Genomic DNA, 21,044 nt, shown 5'->3' with positions numbered 1-21,044 from the left:
AGTGATATCGCTTGTACCTAGTGATGGGCAAAGGGAAGCTTCGAAACAGTTTGAAGCGATGTTTCAGTATGTGTTGAAGCCTTGAAACGAATATGAAACCTGACTCTACAGTGGCATCTAGTGGCCACTTCTGTGAACTACATGCTCTGGCCAAAGAAAACTCCTAAATATGTGCCACTATGAAATGAGCCGGTCTTAGGTTTCCTAAAGTTAAGTAGAATACAGGTTGAATTAAAGAAATATTAAAAATAAATAAATGACACATTGTTATATGCAATACAATATTCAGTTTCTTTTTTTGGATGACACTTCCCCTGCTTTTGAAAAAATCCTTTCACAGGGTACACTTGTTGCAGGGACACTTAAACATTTCTTAGTCAGTTGGTACAAATTAGGGAAGACAGCATGTCGCTCTTGCCAGTATTTCAAAGGATCTTCCCGTCTTGGAATAGCCGTTTCGAAACAGAGGCGTTCCTTCAATCACTGAACTACAGTCACGTGACATGGGCGTTTCACAACCGCTTTTCGGCATAACATTTCTAAACGTTTCGATCCGGGACTTCAGAGACGCGCCGACACGCCCGTTTCGGAAGTCACATCACTACTTGTACCTACTCACCTGTGTTTCCCATTCTGCCTCCAGGATCCTGCTCCTACGCTGCTGCTGTACCCAGACCATCCACGTCCCCTGCCTCTCAGCTCCCAGGCCTGCCTGCCCCCTGCCACACAATCTACCTTCATATTGTCCCTCTGTCCCAATAAACCAACTGTTTGACTCACACCCACGTCTGGTCTTCTGCATTTGGGTCCAGAGCTCTAACGCAACACAACAGAACAATCTGGCCAACACCATGGACCCAGCGGACCCGGACGCTCTCCGGCAAGCCCTCTCAACTCAAGGAGTCATGCTAGGAAGGCACGACAGTTTACTGGCGGACATCATGGGTTCCCTTCAGGAGATGAGTGCCAACCTGGCTTCTGTTACTTCTCAGTTATCTTCCCAGGCTGCTCCTGCACAACCCCCAGCAGCAGTGAGTAGACAAGATTACCCTCAAGTGCAACCCCTCCCCCCTCCACCTGCAAAGGAACCTTTTGTTCCTCCCCCTGAGCATTATTCTGGTGATGTTGGTTCCTGTGGCCGTTTCCTGTTACAGTGCAGTTTGGTTTTTGATCAACAGCCCTCTAGTTATACTTCAGATCGCTCACGTATAGCCTACATCATTCATTTACTCAGAGGAAAAGCAGGTCAGTGGGCTACAGCTTTGTGGGAGGGAAGGTCCTGGGTTCTCGAGTCTTATGAAGGTTTTACCTCTGAGTTACGCAGGCTTTTTGACCATCCAGTTCAGGGTCAGGAGGCCGATAAACGGCTGCTGTCCCTACGTCAGGGGTCCTCCTCTGTAGCTTCTTTTTCCATTGACTTTCGTATCCTAGCCGCAGAGAGTGGGTGGGATGACAGGGCTCTAAGAGCAGTGTTTCTTAAGGGGCTCTGTGAGGAGATGAAGGATGAATTGGCTACTCGAGAAGAACCAGATTCTTTAGATGAATTAATTTCGCTTGCCATAAAGATTGATAATCGATTGAGGGAGAGAAATAGGGAGAGGACAGGCAGGGCCCGAGCGACTGCCAGTCTCCCTCCCCCTCCTGCCCAGTTTCAGCCCCCTTCAAGCTCTGCAGTCAACCTTCCAAGGTCAAGTGGAGCGCCACCTGTCTTGGTGGACGAGCCCATGCAGGTGGGACAAGCTCGCCTAACTCCTGGAGAACGCCAACGACGTATGCTGGCTAAGCTCTGCCTCTGCTGCGGCCAGATGGGACACTTTATTGCCTCCTGCCCCCAGACGCCAAAAGATCAGGCTCACCAGTGAGGGAGAGCACCCTGGTGAGCCAGACTACTTCTCAGCCCAGCTCTCCTCCTCGAGTAAGCGTGTCTGCCTCCCTTACCTGTTCTGGTGTTACACTTCCGTTTCTAGCTCTTGTGGATTCTGGAGCAGATGACAATTTCATTGATGTTGAACTTGTGAAACAATTGCAAATCCCCCTCAAGCCTCTTGCTGAACCACTGAATGCTAATGCTCTAGATGGCAGGCTGATAGCTACAGTAACCCACCGCACAGTGCCAGTGTCCCTAGTGATTTCTGGTAACCACCATGAAAAGATCCAGCTGTGTGTTCTCCCCTCTCCTATCTCTCCAGTGGTGCTGGGCCTCCCATGGTTACGGATTCATAACCCCCTTATAGATTGGCAAGCCTCCTCAATTACCAGTTGGAGTGTCCACTGTCACTCATGCTGTCTCCACACTGCCCTACCTGCCTCCGGTACTCCACAACCCCCTCCACCAGCTCCTCCTGATTTGTCCCTAGTTCCGTCAGCTTATCATGACCTGGCAGCTGTTTTCAGTAAGGATTTAGCCTTGTCCCTGCCTCCTCATCGACCCTATGATTGTGCCATAGACCTCCTACCTGGTGCTAAGTACCCAGGTAGCCGCCTCTATAACTTGTCCCGTCCTGAAAGAGAGGTTATGGAGCAGTATATCAACACCTCTCTGGCAGCTGGCCTAATCCGTCCCTCTTCATCACCACTAGGGGCTGGGTTTTTCTTCGTTGAAAAAAAGGATAAGACACTGCGCCCATGCATCGATTATCGGGGCTTAAACAATATCACTGTGAAAAACAAGTATCCCCTTCCCCTGATTGACCCCCCTTTTGAACCTTTATGTCATGCCCAACTTTTCACCAAACTGGATCTCCGCAATGCATATCATTTGGTCCGGATTCGACATGGAGATGAATGGAAAACAGCATTTAACACCCCGTTAGGCCATTTTGAGTACCTGGTGATGCCCTTTGGCCTCACCAATGCACCTGCCGTTTTCCAAGCCCTCATCAATGACGTTCTTCGTGACATGCTGAACCATTTTGTGTTTGTGTACATTGATGATATACTGATCTTCTCTCGTACTCTTGAGGAGCATGTTCAGCATGTCCGCCTGGTTCTGCAGCGCCTCCTGGAGAACAAGTTATATGTTAAACCGGAGAAATGTGAATTTCACTTACCTTCAGTCAGTTTCCTGGGTTACATTGTGGCACGAGGACAGCTTCAGCCTGATCCTGTCAAGATAAGAGCTGTGGCAGAGTGGCCAACCCCCATCTCTCGCAAACAATTGCAGTGTTTTCTTGGTTTTGCCAATTTCTACCGCAGGTTTATCAGAGACTTTAGCAAAGTAGCTACCCCCCTGACCCGACTCACCTCTATTAATGTCCCCTTTTCATGGCCTGTTGAGGCTGAGCAGGCTTTTCTGAGACTTAAGAGATTATTCACCAGTGCTCCAGTGCTCCTCCATCCTGACTCAGACAGACAGTTTGTGGTTGAAGTAGATGCTTCAGAGTCAGGAGTTGTTGGCTGTTGTGTGGGCATTACAAGAATGGAGGCACTGGCTGGAAGGATCAAAACACCCCTTTGTCATCTGGACAGACCATAAGAATCTAGCTTATTTGCAGACTGCAAAACGCCTCAATTCTCGTCAAGCTCGCTGGTCTCTGTTCCTGAGCCGCTTTAACTTTTCACTCTCCTATCGTCCTGGCTCACGCAATCTCAAGCCCGATGCCCTCTCTCGACAGTTTTCCCCGGATTCTGCTACATCTGAGCCAGTGCCCATTCTACCCCCCACTTGTTTTGTGGGAGCAGCATTATGGGAGATTGAGTCTGTGGTGAAGGCGGCTCAGCAGACTCAGCCAGATCTAGGTGGTGGCCCGCCTGATCGCCTCTACGTCCCTGAGGCTGCTCGCTCCCAAGTGTTGCAATGGGGTCACGCCTCCATACTCACCTGCCATCCTGGGTTTCAGCGGACTCTTCAGTTCCTCCAGCAGCGTTTCTGGTGGCCAGGCATGACACGGGACACGAGGGAGTTTGTGGCTGCCTGCTCTGTCTGTGCCAGTGGAAAGGCATCTCATCGTCCACCAGCTGGCTTATTGCAACCTCTACCCATCCCCAGCCGCCCCTGGTCACACATTGCAGTTGACTTCATCACTGGTCTGCCGCCATCTACAGGGAACACTGTCATCCTCACCATAGTTGATCGTTTCTCCAAGTCTGTTCATTTTGTGCCTCTCCCTAAATTACCCTCAGCTCTCGAGACAGCGGACCTACTTGTGTCACATGTTTTCAGAATTCATGGTATCCCTATGGACATTGTTTCAGACAGAGGCCCCCAGTTTTCTTCTCGAGTGTGGAGGGCCTTTTGCAGAGCTATCGGCGCCACCCCCAGTTTAACTTCTGGGTACCACCCACAATCCAATGGCCAGACTGAGCGGGCCAATCTGGACTTGGAGGCAGCGCTCCGGTGTGTCTCAGCCAAGCATCCCGCTTCCTGGAGCATCCAGCTGCCATGGATTGAATACGCTCACAACTCCCTCACCAGTTCAGCCACAGGTATGTCCCCATTCATGGCTGCTAACGGCTTTCAACCACCTCTGTTCCCCACTCAGGAGCGTGAGGCCGCAGTACCCTCGGTCCAGGCACACCTTCGTCGAGTCCAAGATGTATGGAGGGCCACTCGAGCAGCACTCTGTCATTCTGCCCAGCGCAACCAGCGACTGGCAGACAAACATCGTTGTCCCGCTCCACAGTACCAGCCTGGACAGAGGGTTTGGTTATCCACACGAGATCTCCCTCTACAGGTGGAGTCACGAAAGCTTGCCCCCCGCTATGTTGGCCCGTTTGTGGTTGAGAGAATCATTAACCCATCCGCTGTGAGACTGAAACTGCCTGACTCTATGCGCATTCATCCTACTTTCCACGTGTCTCTTTTGAAGCCTGTTTCCTCCAGTGCCCTTACTGGTGTTATTGGTGTTTGCTGCGTTTGCTGCCTCTGTTAATTGGTTTAAAAGTACCTGAACATGAGCCAGTGTGGCAGATGCTGATGACTTTGAAAGACATAGTGGATTCCTTGAAGTTTTCCCCCCAAAGAAGCTCATTCCTAAGCACCACTTTCTAGAGCACTATCCTCAGCTCATTTGGGAATTTGGCCCTGTGGCTGCCCTGTGGACAATGAGATTTGAAGCGAAACACAGCTTCTTTAAGAGTCCGACATACAGGTTGTTTCAGGTATATCTTGCTGTCCCTTGCAAACAAGCACCAGCTCATGATTGCATACCATCTCCATGAATCAAATGCTGTCAGACCGTCACTCTCAGTCACGAAAACAACAGGTGTCTTTAGATGTACTTGCAGATGACAAAAGACATAATGAAATGCAGATTTCCAGCTGTTACAACAGTACACATTGCAAATAATGTGTGCTTTTTAGGCACCAACTATGCAGCTGGAATGTTGGTGTGTTATGGATCTACAGCAGGATTGCCTGACTTTGCAGAAATGTTACAGATAATGATGATTTGTGACAAACCAGCTTTTGTAGTTAGACTACAAAATTCATGGTACAATGAGCACATCAGGAGCTATGAGTTGGACAACACAGGCAACGTGCAATTACTTGAGCAAAGAGACCTTGCAGATTTTTATCCCTTGGCTGTTTACACAACACGCCTGGCTACCTTGAAGCACCACATTTGCCTCTCATATTAACATCAACAACAAAAATCCTACTGATAAAGTATTGCTGCAATGTTTGTATTCAAGTTGATTCACTCTTCATTTTTCATTATTCATTCCTGATGCAGCCTCTTGTGTTGAGATGGGAACCCCTGCAAAGCTCTGGGTCATTTTTGAAGATAATGACATCCGCAAACTGGTTCTACCTTCAGGCATCCCACGTACACTTCAGGACCTTGTTTGTGTTATTCGAGAGACATTTCATATTCCGGTGGACTTTACTGGGATGTATGAAGACATGGATTTTGGTGGCCAGTTTTTCACTTTGAGCTGCATTGATGACGTCGAAGACAAAGGAACACTAAGGATTGTAAAAACTCAACCAATTCTCCTAACTCTCAGTCCTGTAGCGGGATCAGACATTGAATATCCTCTACCAGAACCATCTCCTGACAATTCTGTTCACTCTGGCAACTCATCTAGATCTCAGGACACCATCCTACTCTCCTCCTCTGATGAAAGCGGAACATCTCATCGATCTCAGCCGTGGCCAGCTGAGTTTCAAATACCTACCTTTTCTTATGACGTTGATGTTTTGCTGGAGGCAGGGAACCAGAGGGGTATTCCATCAAACTCGCTAAGCGCAAAGCCGGGCTAATTTAGATAAGCCTCGCTACCTTTAGCGAGAGTTGCGTTCCATCAACGTGACTTGAGGCACTCTCCGCTAAGTAACCATGGGAATTTATCCGACCAAACTAGCCTGCTCTGGGGCAGGCTAACCATCAGGCTTACTTTAGCGGGGGTTTCAGAGTAGTCCGTCTGTCGGAAACAACTGTACCAGCAGAAGGTTCCGCCAAGCCTAGTCCTCGTGATTTCATCACGTCAAAGACCAGAAATGACCACAATTACATATATGGAATACAAACAGACTATATTTTCAGCAAGTGTCTAAGAATACATGCTTGCAATTAAAAAAAATATGAATAAATCGTTTATTTCCTGAACACTGATTTCCACAGTTGGGTGATGCACCTGCCCCCATATGCGGGCAACCCGGGTTCACATCCCGGCAAGGATGTCTTATGTGTTTTTCTTCTTTTTTTTTTTTGCTTGTATAATTGTCTTTAGATCAGAGAATTAGACCAACATTTTACTTTAACTATGATAAATATGTCATACAATTTCCACAGAACCCAAATATATCTTGCAAAAACATAATAGGCATAAATAAGTTATTATTAATAGCATTTTATAGATCCCAATGACAAAGGCATTGCTGCATGCAATTGTCAGCCACATAAATGCCTTTCAGGTGAGTTCATTAATAAGTTCATTGAATGTGTTCATTGAATTGTTGAGATAAATGTGTTGGTCAATGAATTTACTAGGCCTATCTAAAAAGAGAGAGAGACAGAGAGAGTGAGTGAGTTCCGGCTAAAAAAAGAAATTTCCTCAAACTTCCATAGTCGGGAGTTGAACCGTTGCCTGCCGCGTGAGAAGCCGGCACATTACCTCTACACTATCCTCATGTTCGTGAAAGCCTTTGTCAGTATTATATTAGAACATGTTACTCTTAATTCGACATTCACGGTTCTGGTCTGGCTTCATATCCCGTGAACGGCGTAACACACGACAACGTTAACCTGGCTTGAATTAGCCTCAACAAGGCGCGGCTGAAATGCGTTAATGGAATGGGTTTAGCCGCAAGTGGAAGTTGGCATTAGTTCTAACCAGGCTTAACCAGGTAAGCACCGCCTTAATTAGCGAGTTTGGTGGAATACCCCTCAGGCCTTCCAAAAGGGTGGCACAGATTTTTTTTCTTTTTTTCAGATCAAAGAGGAGTTCAGAAGGATCACAACAACTCTCCTAGAAGCAAACCTTTCTGTCTAAACTGGACTTCTACACTCCAAAACTGCTGGAGATATTTGGAGCAAAGGGCGGGGTTGCAAGCACAAAAATGAGACCTATGCTGAATTCACTCAGTCAGGTAAAGTGTCCATAATAAAATCCATATTATTCAACATTTAACCAATGTCCTGTTCTGAGCTTATTTCTGTTGCATTATAGATAGATAGATAGATAGATAGATAGATAGATAAGCTTTATCTACGTATGTTCCATCTAATCACAGATTGCCATGTTTTGACAGGATGTTAGCAGAGAAGCTATCAAAGAGGACTACATGGAAGTTCAGCAGAGGAGGACCACACCCTTGCAGATGTGTCCATCATCATCGAGGGAACTGAGGTGCTTGATGATTGCAGATATGTGGCAAAGGCTTGCCTTCTGCTCATGGGCTTTGTCTATGCAATGAACTTAAGTTACCCACCAAAGATGAAATACACGTTTGAAGTGTTTCAGAAGCTCTTTCTTGAGCTTGATGTCCTGAAGATCTCTCCCAAGGTCCAGTCTCTATGCAACAGACTTCTAAGATGAGTGTATTTGCACATGTTTCTGACCTTACCGTTTTCTTTACATTGCAGTTCATAGGAAATAATTGGCAATTATGGTGGCTAGCACAGCAAAAACGGTTATGGAAGCAGCTGTCCATCTCAACTTAACCATTTGTTGGTTCTTTGATATTCATTATTATTATTACTGGTGAAGCATGTTTTCCCAGAGCCGTATGTATGTTGTTATAATGGTTCCCAAACTTCGGCTGAGGAAGCATTGCAGGGTTGGATGTTACTTTCAAGTGATAAGTGCACTTATGTCCCTTGCAAAACTATTGCACTTTAAAGCGATATTTGCTTATTTGATAGGACATGTTATTAAGATGCTCTGAAGTTGATCACTGTACACGTTCTCATCATGAGTGAAATGTTTTTTTTTTAAATGTAGGTGTTTTCTCTCAGTGTACTGAGTGATTGTAAGCTGTTGAAGCATGTTTTCCCAGAGCCGTAGTTATGTTGTTATAATGGTTCCCAAACTTCGGCTGAGGAAGCATCACTGCATGAAAAGTTGGATTTTCGTCCCTGTAAACGCCCGGAAATCTCCCTAATTTTCGGGAGTTAACGACAGTTTACAGGCTGCAAACGCCGCGTTCATCTGTGCCGAAAATTGACGAAAACGAACCACAGCGAAGGCTCTAATTAGCATATGAATAGCAGCGAAACCGCGCCTGGCCAGAGATGGCTTGAATATCCTCACTCAGGATTGGATGAAACCACTAGTTTTAAACAAGTATAATCGCTCGTGATTGGTTGGCAGATCTGGTCATTATAAATGTAAAGCCAACCCACGTTGGCAGATCTGTCACTATTGGTCAACCTGATGAGTCATTATAAATGTAAACCCCACCCCCGTTGGCAGATGTGTTACTATTGGTCACACTGGGTCTTTTAAACAAGAAAAATCACTAGTGATTGGTTAGCAGATCTATCACTATATATATATATATATATATATATATATATATATATATATATATATTAGGGGTGGGACGATACGGGTAACTCACGATTCGATACTGTGACGATATTTGGCCCACGATAACGATAATATCACGATACACGATATCTGCGATATTCGATATATTGCAAGAAATTTCATCAACGATATATCACGATATGTGACTGAAAAAGAAAAAATATGCGTAAAAAATAAATTCCAAAACTTCGTACAATGTACAAATGAATAAATACTGTCCAGCTGGACACATTAAAGTGCATGAACATTAATAACATGTCTTATGTAAACCAGGACAGTGCTTTCTGATACTGAAAAGTCAGTAGCAACTTGTTTTATGTAAACTTGGGCCCGTTTTAGTTTAACAATAGCTAAACAAGATAAGAATAACATCAGAATTAAATGAAATATTGGGCACATTTCAGTATGCAACCAATTATGTGCAGAGTTATGTTCACCCATCCAGTACCTGGGAAGTAGGGCCTCATGCCCACACGGCTCCGCGGATCCACACATGCGGACCCTCCGGCGGACGGTAAACACGCGCCGCCCGGAATCCTGCCCGTAAATAGGCAATCGAGCCCGGCCGAAAAGTGGGTCTTCATGCCCTCAATGCTGTGTGAAAAGCGCTTGAAGCACAGCACCGGCCAGCACACGGCCACGCTTATCCGGCGTTCACACCGGACGCGATAGACGCGAATACAATCGCGTGAGACGCGTGTATCGCGCCGCTTGATCATTTTGGACTATTCGCTTCATTCGCGTCATTCGCGCATGACGCTCATTTTTGAACCGGTGCTGCTCTAGCGGGGGAAACGAGAGCAGCGCCGGCGGGGAACCGGCGGGTCACATCGGCGGACCCTCCTCCTCCGCCTCGGGGTACCCGATGCCAGAGTCCGTGAGCCTCTAAACTCTAGCGCGCCGCTCGGAATCCTGCCCGTAAATAGGCAATCAAACCCGGCTCTGTGAAACCCGCTTGGAGCTCAGACCGGGCAGCGGGCGGCCCCCGCGGATCCGCTCCGGAGAACCGTAAACTCTTAGACGCACCGACGGGAGTCTAAAAAAACCCGTAGACCCAAAATATCGATATTTGCCGTCAGTGTATCGATTTATTTATTGCGACAGAGAGCACAACAATATATTGCAATATCGATTTTTTTTCCCACCCCTAATATATATATACATATATACAGGGATGCAGAATTATTAGGAAAGTTGTATTTTTGAGGATTAATTTTATTATTGAACAACAACTATGTTCTCAATCAACGCAAAAGACTCATAATAGCAAAGCTGAATAGTTCTGGAAGTTGGAGTGGGGCTTTTTTAGTTTTGGCTATCTTAGGAGGCTTAGTGTGTGTGCAGGTAACTTTTACTGTGCAGAATTATTAGGCAACTGAATAAAAACCAAATATATACCCATCTCACTTATTTATTTTCACCAGGTAAACCAATATAACAACTCAAAATATACAAATAAACATTTCTGACATTCAAAAACAAAACAAAAACAATTCAGTGACCAATATAGCCACCTTTTTTACGAGGACACTCAAAAGCCTTCCATCCATTGATTCTGTCAGTTTCTTGATCTGTTCACGATCAACATTGCGCGCAGCAGCAACCATAGCCTCCCAGACACTGTTCAGAGAGGTGTACTGTTTTCCCTCCCTGTAAATCTCACGTTTTATGAGGGACCACAGGTTCTCTATGGGGTTCAGGTCAGGTGAACAAGGGGGCCATGTCATTAATTTTTCTTCTTTTAGACCTTTACTGGCCAGCCACGCTGTGGTGTATTTGGATGCATGTGATGGAGCATTGTCCTGCATGAAAATCATGGTCTTCTTGAAAGATGCCGACTTCTTCCTGTACCACTGCTTGAAGAAGGTGTCTTCCAGAAACTGGCAGTAGGACTGGGAGTTGAGTTTGACTCCATCCTCAACCCGAAAAGGTCCCACAAGCTCATCTTTGATGATACCAGCCCATACCAGTACCCCACCTCCACCTTGCTGGCGTCTGAATCGGAGTGGAGCTCTCTGCCCTTTACTGATCCAGCCACGGGTCCATCCATCTGGCCCATCAAGACTCACTCTCATTTCATCAGACCATAAAACCTTAGAAAAATCAGTCTTACGATATTTCTTGGCCCAGTCTTGACGTTTTATCTTGTTTCTTGTTCAATGGTGGTTGTTTTTCAGCAGTCCTTACCTTGGCCATGTCCCTGAGTATTGCACACTTTGTGCTTTTTGACACTCCAGTAACGTTGCAACTCTGAAATATGGCAAAACTGGTGGCAAGTGGCATCTTGGCAGCTTCACGCTTGATTTTCCTCAATTCACAGGCAGTTACTTTGCGCCTTTTTCTTTCAACACGCTTCTTGCGACCCTGTTGGCTATTTGCCATGAAACGCTTGATTGTTCTGTGATCACGCCTCAAAAGCTTGCTAATTTCAAGACTGCTGCATCCCTCTGCAAGACATCTCACAATTTTAGACTTTTCAGAGTCCGTCAAATCTCTCTTCTGACCCATTTTGCCAGAGGAAAGGAAGTTGCCTAATAATTATGCACACCTGATATAGGGTGTTGATGTCATTAGACCACACCCCTTCTCATTACACAGATGCACATCACCTGATATACTTAGTTGGTAGTAGGCTTTCAAGCCTATACAGCTTGGAGTAGGACAGCATGCATAAAAAGGATGGTGGTCAAAATACTCATCTGCCTAATAATTGTGTATACTGTGTATATATATATATGTATATTTATACATATATATACACACACATATATTTATTTTTATTTATTTATATATTTATAAATATAAATATGAATGAATTTATTGAGGAAAGGAAAAATTGCCAGGAGGAAGTATTCAAAGAAAGAGCTTTATTGACAACACAACACACAACTGTACAAATTTGCCCACACAACAAACAAATGAACTGGCGTCATTCTGTCCGAATTTGGTCAATTTTACAGCCGCCTGCGGTGCGTGGCCCTGTACTTGGGAGTCTTCTCTAATCGCGACTGTAGAGTCGCACAGAGCTCGGTGAATTCCTGGCTACGAGAGGATGGAGGTCACACAATCCATCCAGACACCCCGCCAACGACGCCGTCCTCCTCATCAGACATCATGTCTGTGGTGGCGCACTTCCAACGGTCCACCTCATCGCCAGCAAGCACACTCCGTCTCGCTTCCAGCAGCTGTAAAACAACCAATAAAGACAATCAGTACTGCGCGATGCACTGCGCATGGACACAACACATCTATTAATGCACCTGAAAAATAGGTTTAGGTAGGTTTGGTCACATTGACCAAAAACGGATCTAATAAATCTAATAAGTCTTACCCTCTTTCTTCTGGAACGACTCCGAGCTGACCTCTTCACAGCTTCCGCCTGCGATGTGAGAACAGGCTGTGTGTGTCTGAAGCTCCTGCGTACCGTTTCATAGTATGTCTTACAGGCAGCTGGAAAACAATTAAATGAGTGGTATGAATAAGAAAACTTAAGTCACAGTAAAATTAAAACAAGTAAGAAGAAAACAGTAGAAGTTACTTACACACAATGGCGTCACTATCAGCATCATAGAAATCCGGACTTGCGGACAAAGCTCCGAGCAAGTAAGAGGTCACAGCTTCGTTATGAGGAGAGGTTCGTCTGTGAAAACAAAATGAACAGTTAAGATCGGTATCTACTGTTAACGCATCTATTTCCTTATACAGCAGAATGAAAGCATATTCTTTAAATCGTACCCTTGCTCCGGTTCGTAGCGCCTACAATTCGTCTCCGAGTTGTGAAGACGGCGTACTGCTTCCTGTAAAAGACCAACAACATACACTTAACAAAGCAACTTAACGTTACACGGGTTCCTCTCTCTTGTTCTTTTACAAGGCTACTATGCTACTTTTAGCTTGGACTATTAGCTTTTAAGATACTTTTAGCTTGGGCTTGCTTTGCTAATTTTAGCTTAGCTAGCAGTCACCGAACATATTCTTACCGCAATCATCCTGAGAGTCTCCAGCAGTCCTGGATATAAGAATTATAACATTTAAACCACATTTTTTAAGTGAAGCCTCTCAGAGCAGCATTCCTCCTGTCGGTGAACGTCTCCTCATCGTTCCCTGCACTGAATGAGGCGCCCGGTGTCTGCATCCATCCCTTTAACGGACAACGGTGCACGGCGTTATTAATCACCGTTAGTAAATATATAACCACGGTTAAACATAAGCACTATATTCTTAGTTAACGTCGGTAAAAACGGCACATTTGCCGATCCGCTTACGCTCGCTAACCCCTATGGTAAATTACCGTCAGTAGGCTAGCCGGCTGGCAGGACCTTCGATTCGTAACGTTAACGTACAATTCCAACAACAATAAAGTAACGTTCATTATCAATACGATTTAAAAGTCAGCTGGAAACATAAAAATCATGTTACAGTATACTTACATGTGTACGCGGTTTGTGTCGGGCTGTCGCCAGAGTCACCGCAGTCGTCCGCCATTATCCAAAACTTTTCAGAAGTCAGACGAGCCGCAATGCATTTTGGGGAAGTTGAGTAGATTTAGCAAGGTCCGCTGTATACTCAGAAATTCTTGCCAATGCAGTATACATCCGGGCATTTCTCGCGTACACAAATTCACATACTATTGTATCTGAACGCACTACGTACTCAAATTTACGTCACAATTGAGTACGAGTAGGACGTTAGTATGGCATTTCGAACACAGCCCTGGCTTCATCCCCATCCGGACAGACATTTTTATGGAAAGCCAATAGAAGTTTGGAGCTTGCAGGGAACAGACACGTCATACCCAGCATCATTTCTGCCTGTTGAGCGCATTGCTGGGAGATGTGTGGTTAACACATCCACTGTGCATTTAAGCAAGACCAAAGAAAGGGTCACTGTAGTCATTTTCATTTACATGTTAAAGCCTCCCCTAGGATTACGGGGAGGGGGGTCAGGGGGGACAACTGCCAAGCAAGGCCCACGTCAATTCCCGGCAATTCACGTCAGTTTTCGGTGTTTCCTGCAAATTGCCGTGTGCAGTCGTAAACCTGAACTTCCACGGCAATTTACAGGGCCGCTAACTGACGAAAATCCCACTTTTCATACAGTGCATTGCAGGGTTGGATGTTTACTTTCAAGTGATAAGTGCACTTATGTCTCTTGCAAAACTATTGCACTTTAAAGTGATATTTGCTAATTTGATAGGACATGTTATTATTGTTGCTTTAATCCTTGCAACAGTGTAGTAAGCACAATAGAGGTGCTGCAGTTTAAAAGCATCTGTTGTGTCGTGGTTAATACCTTATTTTGTGTATATATATCGCTTAAGCATAAAGCTAAGAATTTTTACATTAGTTTTGCTAGTAGATGCAAAGGTGGTCTAATGTGGAGTTAAATTAACTTAGAAAAAGCTAGGTAACAGAAAATTGTTCGTAAATTTTACACAGTACATTCTCAGTAAACTCTACTTACAATTTAAGAATAGTTTCTATCGAAAGCACTCAAGTAAAATTTACTTGCAATTTTCTGTATTTGTAACAAAATTTGACTTACTATTCCTTAGTAAGTTTTACTATTTTTAACTAAATTTTACACACTATTCCTTTGTAAGTTTTACTAGTTTTTCACAAAAATTTACACACTATTCCTTAGTAAGTTTTACTAGTTTTTCACAAATTTACACACTATTCCTTAGTAAGTTTTACTAGTTTTTCACTGAATTTTAAACACTATTCCTTAGTAAAGGTTACTAGGTTTTCACTAAATTTTAGTCACAATTGCTGAGTATATTTTATTATTTGCTAGTTAAGTTTACTTGAGTGGTTTTGATAGAAACTGTTCTTAAATTGTAAGTAATGTTTACTTGAGAATTTGCTGTGTGAAATTTACTAAGAAATTCTATGTGGAAAAAGTTACCTAGCTTTTTCTAAGTAAATGGCACTCCACATTTTTATCAGTGCACCACCTGGGGCCCATTCCAGAAAGCAGGTTTTCCTGAAACTCTGAGTTTGTTAACCCTGAGAAGAGGGATACTCTGAGTTTTCCGTTCCAGAAACAGAGGTAACTCAACCTTTAGGTCAGTTACCATGGTAACTGACTCTGTGAACCTAACCTGGCAGGTTTGCTTCAACAAACCCTGACTTTCACAAAGAGTTTAAAATAAGTCAATTTGCGGATGATACATCCATCTTCCTAAAAGTTAAATCGATGGTAGACAAAACACTCAGCATCATCTCATCCTTTTCTAAAGCATCAGGATTATCTCTCAATATCCAAAAATGTGAACTATTCCCTATTCACACAAGCTCTGACTCATCTATTGCCTCAATTAGAGTTGAATCAGAAGTTAAATATCTAGGGATAAGTATATCAAAAAACGTAATCAGAAGAGAAGACACCAATATTTCTAACCGTATTATGGACATGAAGAAATCACTCAGCCACTGAGAGACCTTACTATTTTTGGTAGAACCATTCTATCTAAAGCTGAATGTCATGATCTACATCATGGCAGCCCCTCTTCTTCTGTTTGTTGTCTGTTTCCCCGTGTCTGTCTGATCCTCCTGTTTCTCCCTCCCTGTCTGTGTTCCTTGTGCATGGGCGTGGTTTCTCTCTCCAGCAGGTAGAGCCAGGTGTGTCTCATCTCATTAATCAACCTCTCCATAAAACCTCCGGACTCCCAGTCACTCTTCGCCAGTTCATACTCTCTGCCTGAGCGGTAGCTACCCAGTTTGATCCTGGCTCCTAGAAAATTGTTCTTTTGTGATTCGGCTAGTGTAGCTGTTCTGACCGGTTGTTTTCCTCTGCCACAGTTGATCCTGCCTGCCTGTCTGCCTGCCTGCCTGTCTGTTCATCTGCGTGCTTACTTCCCCGCCTTATCGCCTTCTTCTGCCGCTGCCGGTCACGGTGACCCACCATCCATTTTGGGAGCCTCCGACCGGCGCAACGCAGACCGCGGGGACGCGCAGCTCCGCCATTACGAGTGGGATCATCACAGATGTTTCACCCGTCACTGCCAGCACTCCTCACGGGACCCCGGGACTCTCCAGCACCCCTCTATACCTCCTGCACCGTGGTATTTTCTCTGTCACCAATAAAAAGTACTTTTGGAACTGACTCCCTGAATCGAGTCGTGCATTTGGGTTCACTCTCTGTTGTTAACATAACACTGAAGGTATTTCTAAACTGATCTATCCCTGCTACTCCCTTTACATTTCCTCGAAAAACTTGAATAAAGCGAAAACAGTTATTTTCCCATTTTTATGGAGAAATAAAACCCACTACATTAAAAGGTCTCAACTTGTGAAGGAGTATGACAAAGGTGGCAACAAAGCTCCAGAATTTGAATCAATGGTTGGTACTTTTAGAATTAATTGGATAAAATCTTGCCGTTTCACACACTCCATGTGGTTTCACATTCCTAGGTCCTTGTTTGGAAAAAATAGGAGGTTTAGACTCTGTTTTGAAATGTGATTTTGAGGTGAATAGGATCCGGATTAAGCTTTCTAATTTTCACAAGCAAATGCTGCACTTTTGGAAAATTATATTTACCCACAAACGCATTTCTCCCCCCATAACTCAACTTTATGGAACAACAGAGTAATAACTCTGAATCGAAAATCAATCTTTAAAAGTGATTGGTTCAAGAAAGACATTATGTTTCTAACTGATCTAATGGACGATAATGGTGTCATTTTAAGCTAAACAGACTTTACAGAAAAATACAACTTAAACAACTCTCAAAGAGAATATTCCAAGTTATGTAATATTATTCCACTGCCTCTGATTGACTTGATTAAAAATGTTATGATGTACAATAATTCTCCATCAGTTCTACCAAAGTTATTTGTAATCTGACTGAAAAAAAATGTATTAACACATTTAATTTAAGTTTTCTGAAAGCTAAAATGTTTCACGATTATGACAGAAGGGTCATTTGGCAGGGATCTGATTCTGTTAATTCAAACACATTAGACAAAGCACACTCCAAATTTATCAAATGGCCTATTCCACCTAAAGTTAAAGAAACACACTTTAAAGTTATAAGCAAAATGTATCCAGTGGCTGAAACAAAAAATAACAAACAAGTATGCAACAAAATTAACTCTAAATATTTCTCGTCTCCTTCTCTTCTAAACTTTATTTAAATTTAACTTATCTCTGTTTTTATGTTGAACGTGTATGCCTGGGAAATTGTACTTTAATTATTTCCCTTGATTTATTTATTATTTACCTTTCTGTTTTCATGATTCCCCTACTGTTATGTTTGCACTCTACACCGTGCCTGTTTTTCATGTGTATTACTGTTGCTGTAATATTTTCAATACTAAATAATAATAATAAAAAAAAATTAAAAAAAATTAAAAAACCTGACTTTCTCCTACATGTCTTTTTCTGGAATCTGAACCAACTCTGAAAAAAAATGTGGCGTCCTCGTCACCCTAATCGATATGGAAATAAAAGTGATTCTAGCAGCTTTACGTTGGGAGAGGATTTTGATTACTTAGAAGAAAATTACAGTTTTTCCTACCAATCACATATCTTAGCAATATCCTCCGACATTTTCAACATTTCATATCGCGGAGATAATCCAAATTCTTTGCAGAGCTCTTTAGATTTTTTGCGAACGGGAGTTTTCTGAAAGAAGACATTTCTTTGTTGAAATAGCCACCTATATTTACTGTTTAATATGTGAAATATGATTAAAGTCTTAGTCTACGGATTTTTGCAATATTCTTATGCTTAATTTTCAGCTGAAGTCACTTTCTTTTTTTGTGCCTTGGGGGATTACACCTATATGAAAATGATCATTTGTTCATTGCGCTACTTTGTGAACTACAGGAGTTGAATGCCTGTCGCCTGCACCATAGGCAGCGTTGCTAACCGTTACACCACACCGCAGTCACTCTGCATGGTTGAAAATAAAGAGTTATCACCTTTAGATCAATCGACTGTTTCATTCAGTTATATGCATTAAGTCAAGCCGTAAATGTTTGCCACGCCTACTATCTCTACTTTGCTGCAGTTACGTTGCTCCACTTTCTCAGGATGAGCTCATTTTCTACATAAACACTCAGTAATATCTAATAACTCTCTCCCTGTTGCCATGGTGAATCGTAGTATCGGAGCTCCATTGATGATGGCTTTGTAGAGTCGGCAGGCAGCGCGTAACTCAGAGTTTACATACTCAGATTTGATTGAACTAATTCAGAACTGCTGTTCTGGAACCCAAAACTCAGAGTTGCCCATCTCAGAGTTGGTCGACTCAGAGTTCAGGGTTAGGTTCAGAGTTGGTTGAGCCTGCTTTCTGGAATGGGCCCCTGATCCGTCCTGCCTGTGTCTCTTGGTGTTATTCTGGATTACTGTTTGTGAATTCTGTTTATCTGTGGATTATCTTGTTCCCTTTTTTTGTATAGTATTTTTGCCCTTGTGGCCTCTGAGTTTTTTGGACATTTTTTGTTAGCTTATTTTTTAAATAACTTTTATTTTATCTTTAACTTAACTTATCTTTTAACTTAACTTTTTTCACTGTATACCGTTGACAGTCTTTCAGATGTTCCACTTCCTGCCCTTGTGTTTGCTGCCCTTTTCCTTTGTCTTCCCTGCCCCTGATGTTTTTTACTTGTGTCTAATTAGGCCCTGCTCCCTGTGTATATAAACCCTGTTTAAACTTCTGTGTCTCGTTGCCAGTTCATCTTATGGATTTAGAGTTTCAGCATTTCATGGTTCAGCTACCCAATGTTTTTGCACCTCAGCTGTTTTCTCTTGGACTATGATTTTGCCTTACCGGTTGCCCACTTTGTTTGCTTCGCTGACTGATCTCCTGTGCAGAGAACCTCGGCAAGTAAAGAGTTTTACAGTTTTTAGCCGTCATGGCTCATACTATTTTATTGTGTATCTAATAATAACCCAACAATCCAAATCAAATCAATGCAAATAAAATACAAAAATGAAATAGCTTCATATCAATAAAATTATGTTGGATTTTGCTTGTTATTATATTTTGATGAATACATTATTTGAATCAATATCTGTATAGAAAGCCATATATAGCCATATATATATGGCATATGTGTCCAGAAATAAGATGCGAAGCCCAGATAGGGAGTGAAGAAAGCATCCAAACAGAGACTTCCCTGAGCCTCCATCATCTACAGGGAGAGAAAAAAAAACTCTCACACACAACCTCCCACACACACACACACACACGCTCACTGTGCTGAGAGCTAGCAAGGGGCTTTAAACAGCTTCACACTAAATAAAGACAAAGGGACTGTAACTTGCCACAATGGAGGAAAACATGGATGATTCGCAAAGCCAGAAAGGTAGGACGGAAGAGTAATTTTTTTCATTTCCATCTTTAATCAGCTGTGCCATTGTTCTGTTCACCCGTTCCTCTCGGCATCATGGGATTCCTTTGTGTGTGTTGTGGGCAGAGAGAAAGAAGACAGCATACATGTCCTGCAGGGGGAAAAAAATTGTTTTTGTCTGAATACATCTATTTGCACAATTATCTCCGTTCGAAGTGAAAAAAATAGGCTGTGCATTTTGTGAAATTAGCCCACGATAAAACTCCAGATTATATAACCCTATTTTTTGTGTTTCGCTGAATGGATGCATAAATAAGCAAATTGTTTGGGTTGAGGATGAAAGGAGACGGCAGACACAGGAGGGTTGATGTTGTTTTGGAGGCTCTACGGACAGATGGATGGACAGATGGATGGATGGAGGAGGTGGGAGTGGCAGGGGGGAGGAAAGGGGTAGAAGAGGGTGATGGTCTTTATTGGGAGGTTTTGCCCCACGCTCTAAGTGGAGCAGTGATTGATGCCTCCATTGGGATTTTCTTTGTTAGCCCCATTGTTGATGCTGCACGCTTGTCTGAACGCTTTTCCCTCACACTCTGCATGTCTCCCTGTTTTTCTGCCGTCTGTGTCGCTCCCTACCCTGTCCCTCCATTTTCTTCATATCTCTCTATCACTAGCCCCTCCCTTTGTTTTTTTTTTCAGTCATTCTCACTTTCTGTATTTCAAACTAGATTCTGTAATTTTTTGCCTTTGCAGAGCCTCTGTCTCTTGCTTTCTTTCTATCTTTTTCTGTCTCTTTCTCCCAAACCCTCTATTTCGACTCATCACCTTTATCTCTCTCTGTCAGTTCCCTGCTGTCTTCCTTCATCCTTTTTTGTTGTTGCCTTTTCAAATCTTACACATCTAATTTAAATCAAGGGTGCTCCCTCGCTGTTATTTTTTTAATAATTTATTTTTTTTGTTCAGATCATATACATTTTCCCCGTATCCTCCCATATTGTTGTTGTTGCTGTCGGTGGTAAAAAGGGGCGTGTCCATGTTATTCATTGCACTTTCAGTTTGAAATCAGATACGAGCGGTGTAATTGCTTACACTGATTCAGAAATGCAAAACAGGGTGGAGGCATTTAATGAAAAATAAACAAATATTTGCCTTTATCACAATATTCAAGTTGATTAACACTGTATCAACGGTAACACTTCAATTAAATTGTCTTCTCTGGTATGATAGGTGGATTCATGTATTTTTTTGAATGGGGAGGCATGATGTTTCAAGCAAACATGAGAAGGAGAAGGAGGGAAATGTTAATCGATAACACAATACAGACAGCAAGTGATACAGAGCAGCTGTTCAGGGAACTACCTTTAATTTAGTATTGATGATGTTTTTTTCTAATGATGGGATGTTACATTTTTTAATCAGTTGAAAACCAGGTCTAACCATTGTAACTTGTGTCTCAAACAGTGAGCAATTATCTGCACTTGTGGTATCTCTGACATTTTAGTATAACTGACTGTTTCTTTGCTTATGTTGCTAAACTTGGCTGAACAAATAACTGGCATTGATGTGCTGCAGATTAACATCCTTCTTGATGTGTGCAAATTGTTACATTAGGAGCTAGGAGTTTATTTTTTATCATACAACACAACTTTTAAAGTTGCACTGAATGAAAAATGCCCCTTTAGATCACATCGCCATTCAGATTGCTTACCTATTTAACAATTTATGCTGAAAAAATTACCAAAGAAAACTATTTCTTAACATTTTTATATT

At 43.0% G+C, this 21,044-nt stretch overlaps 2 protein-coding genes across 2 annotated transcripts in view; both read left to right on the top strand.

Moving 5' to 3' along the window:
• LOC311010476 (uncharacterized protein) overlaps window positions 1-21,044 on the top strand; it is a 126,665-nt gene that overhangs the window by 47,259 nt on the left and 58,362 nt on the right. The window lies entirely within an intron of this gene.
• Window positions 19,138-21,044, top strand: part of gpm6ab (glycoprotein M6Ab) — a 41,178-nt gene continuing 39,271 nt past the window's right edge. The window contains exon 1 of the mRNA XM_084004996.1: window positions 19,138-19,292. Coding sequence (XP_083861122.1) covers window positions 19,256-19,292 — 37 coding nt within the window. The 5' untranslated portion in view covers window positions 19,138-19,255. The remainder of the gene's footprint in view (window positions 19,293-21,044) is intronic.

The sequence above is a fragment of the Eutrigla gurnardus genome (genome assembly GCF_963514095.1).
Source record: "Eutrigla gurnardus genome assembly, chromosome: 3".
NCBI classification, from domain to species: domain Eukaryota; kingdom Metazoa; phylum Chordata; class Actinopteri; order Perciformes; family Triglidae; genus Eutrigla; species Eutrigla gurnardus.
Note: the sequence above shows the minus strand (reverse complement) of the source record. Positions and strands in the feature narration are given on the sequence as shown.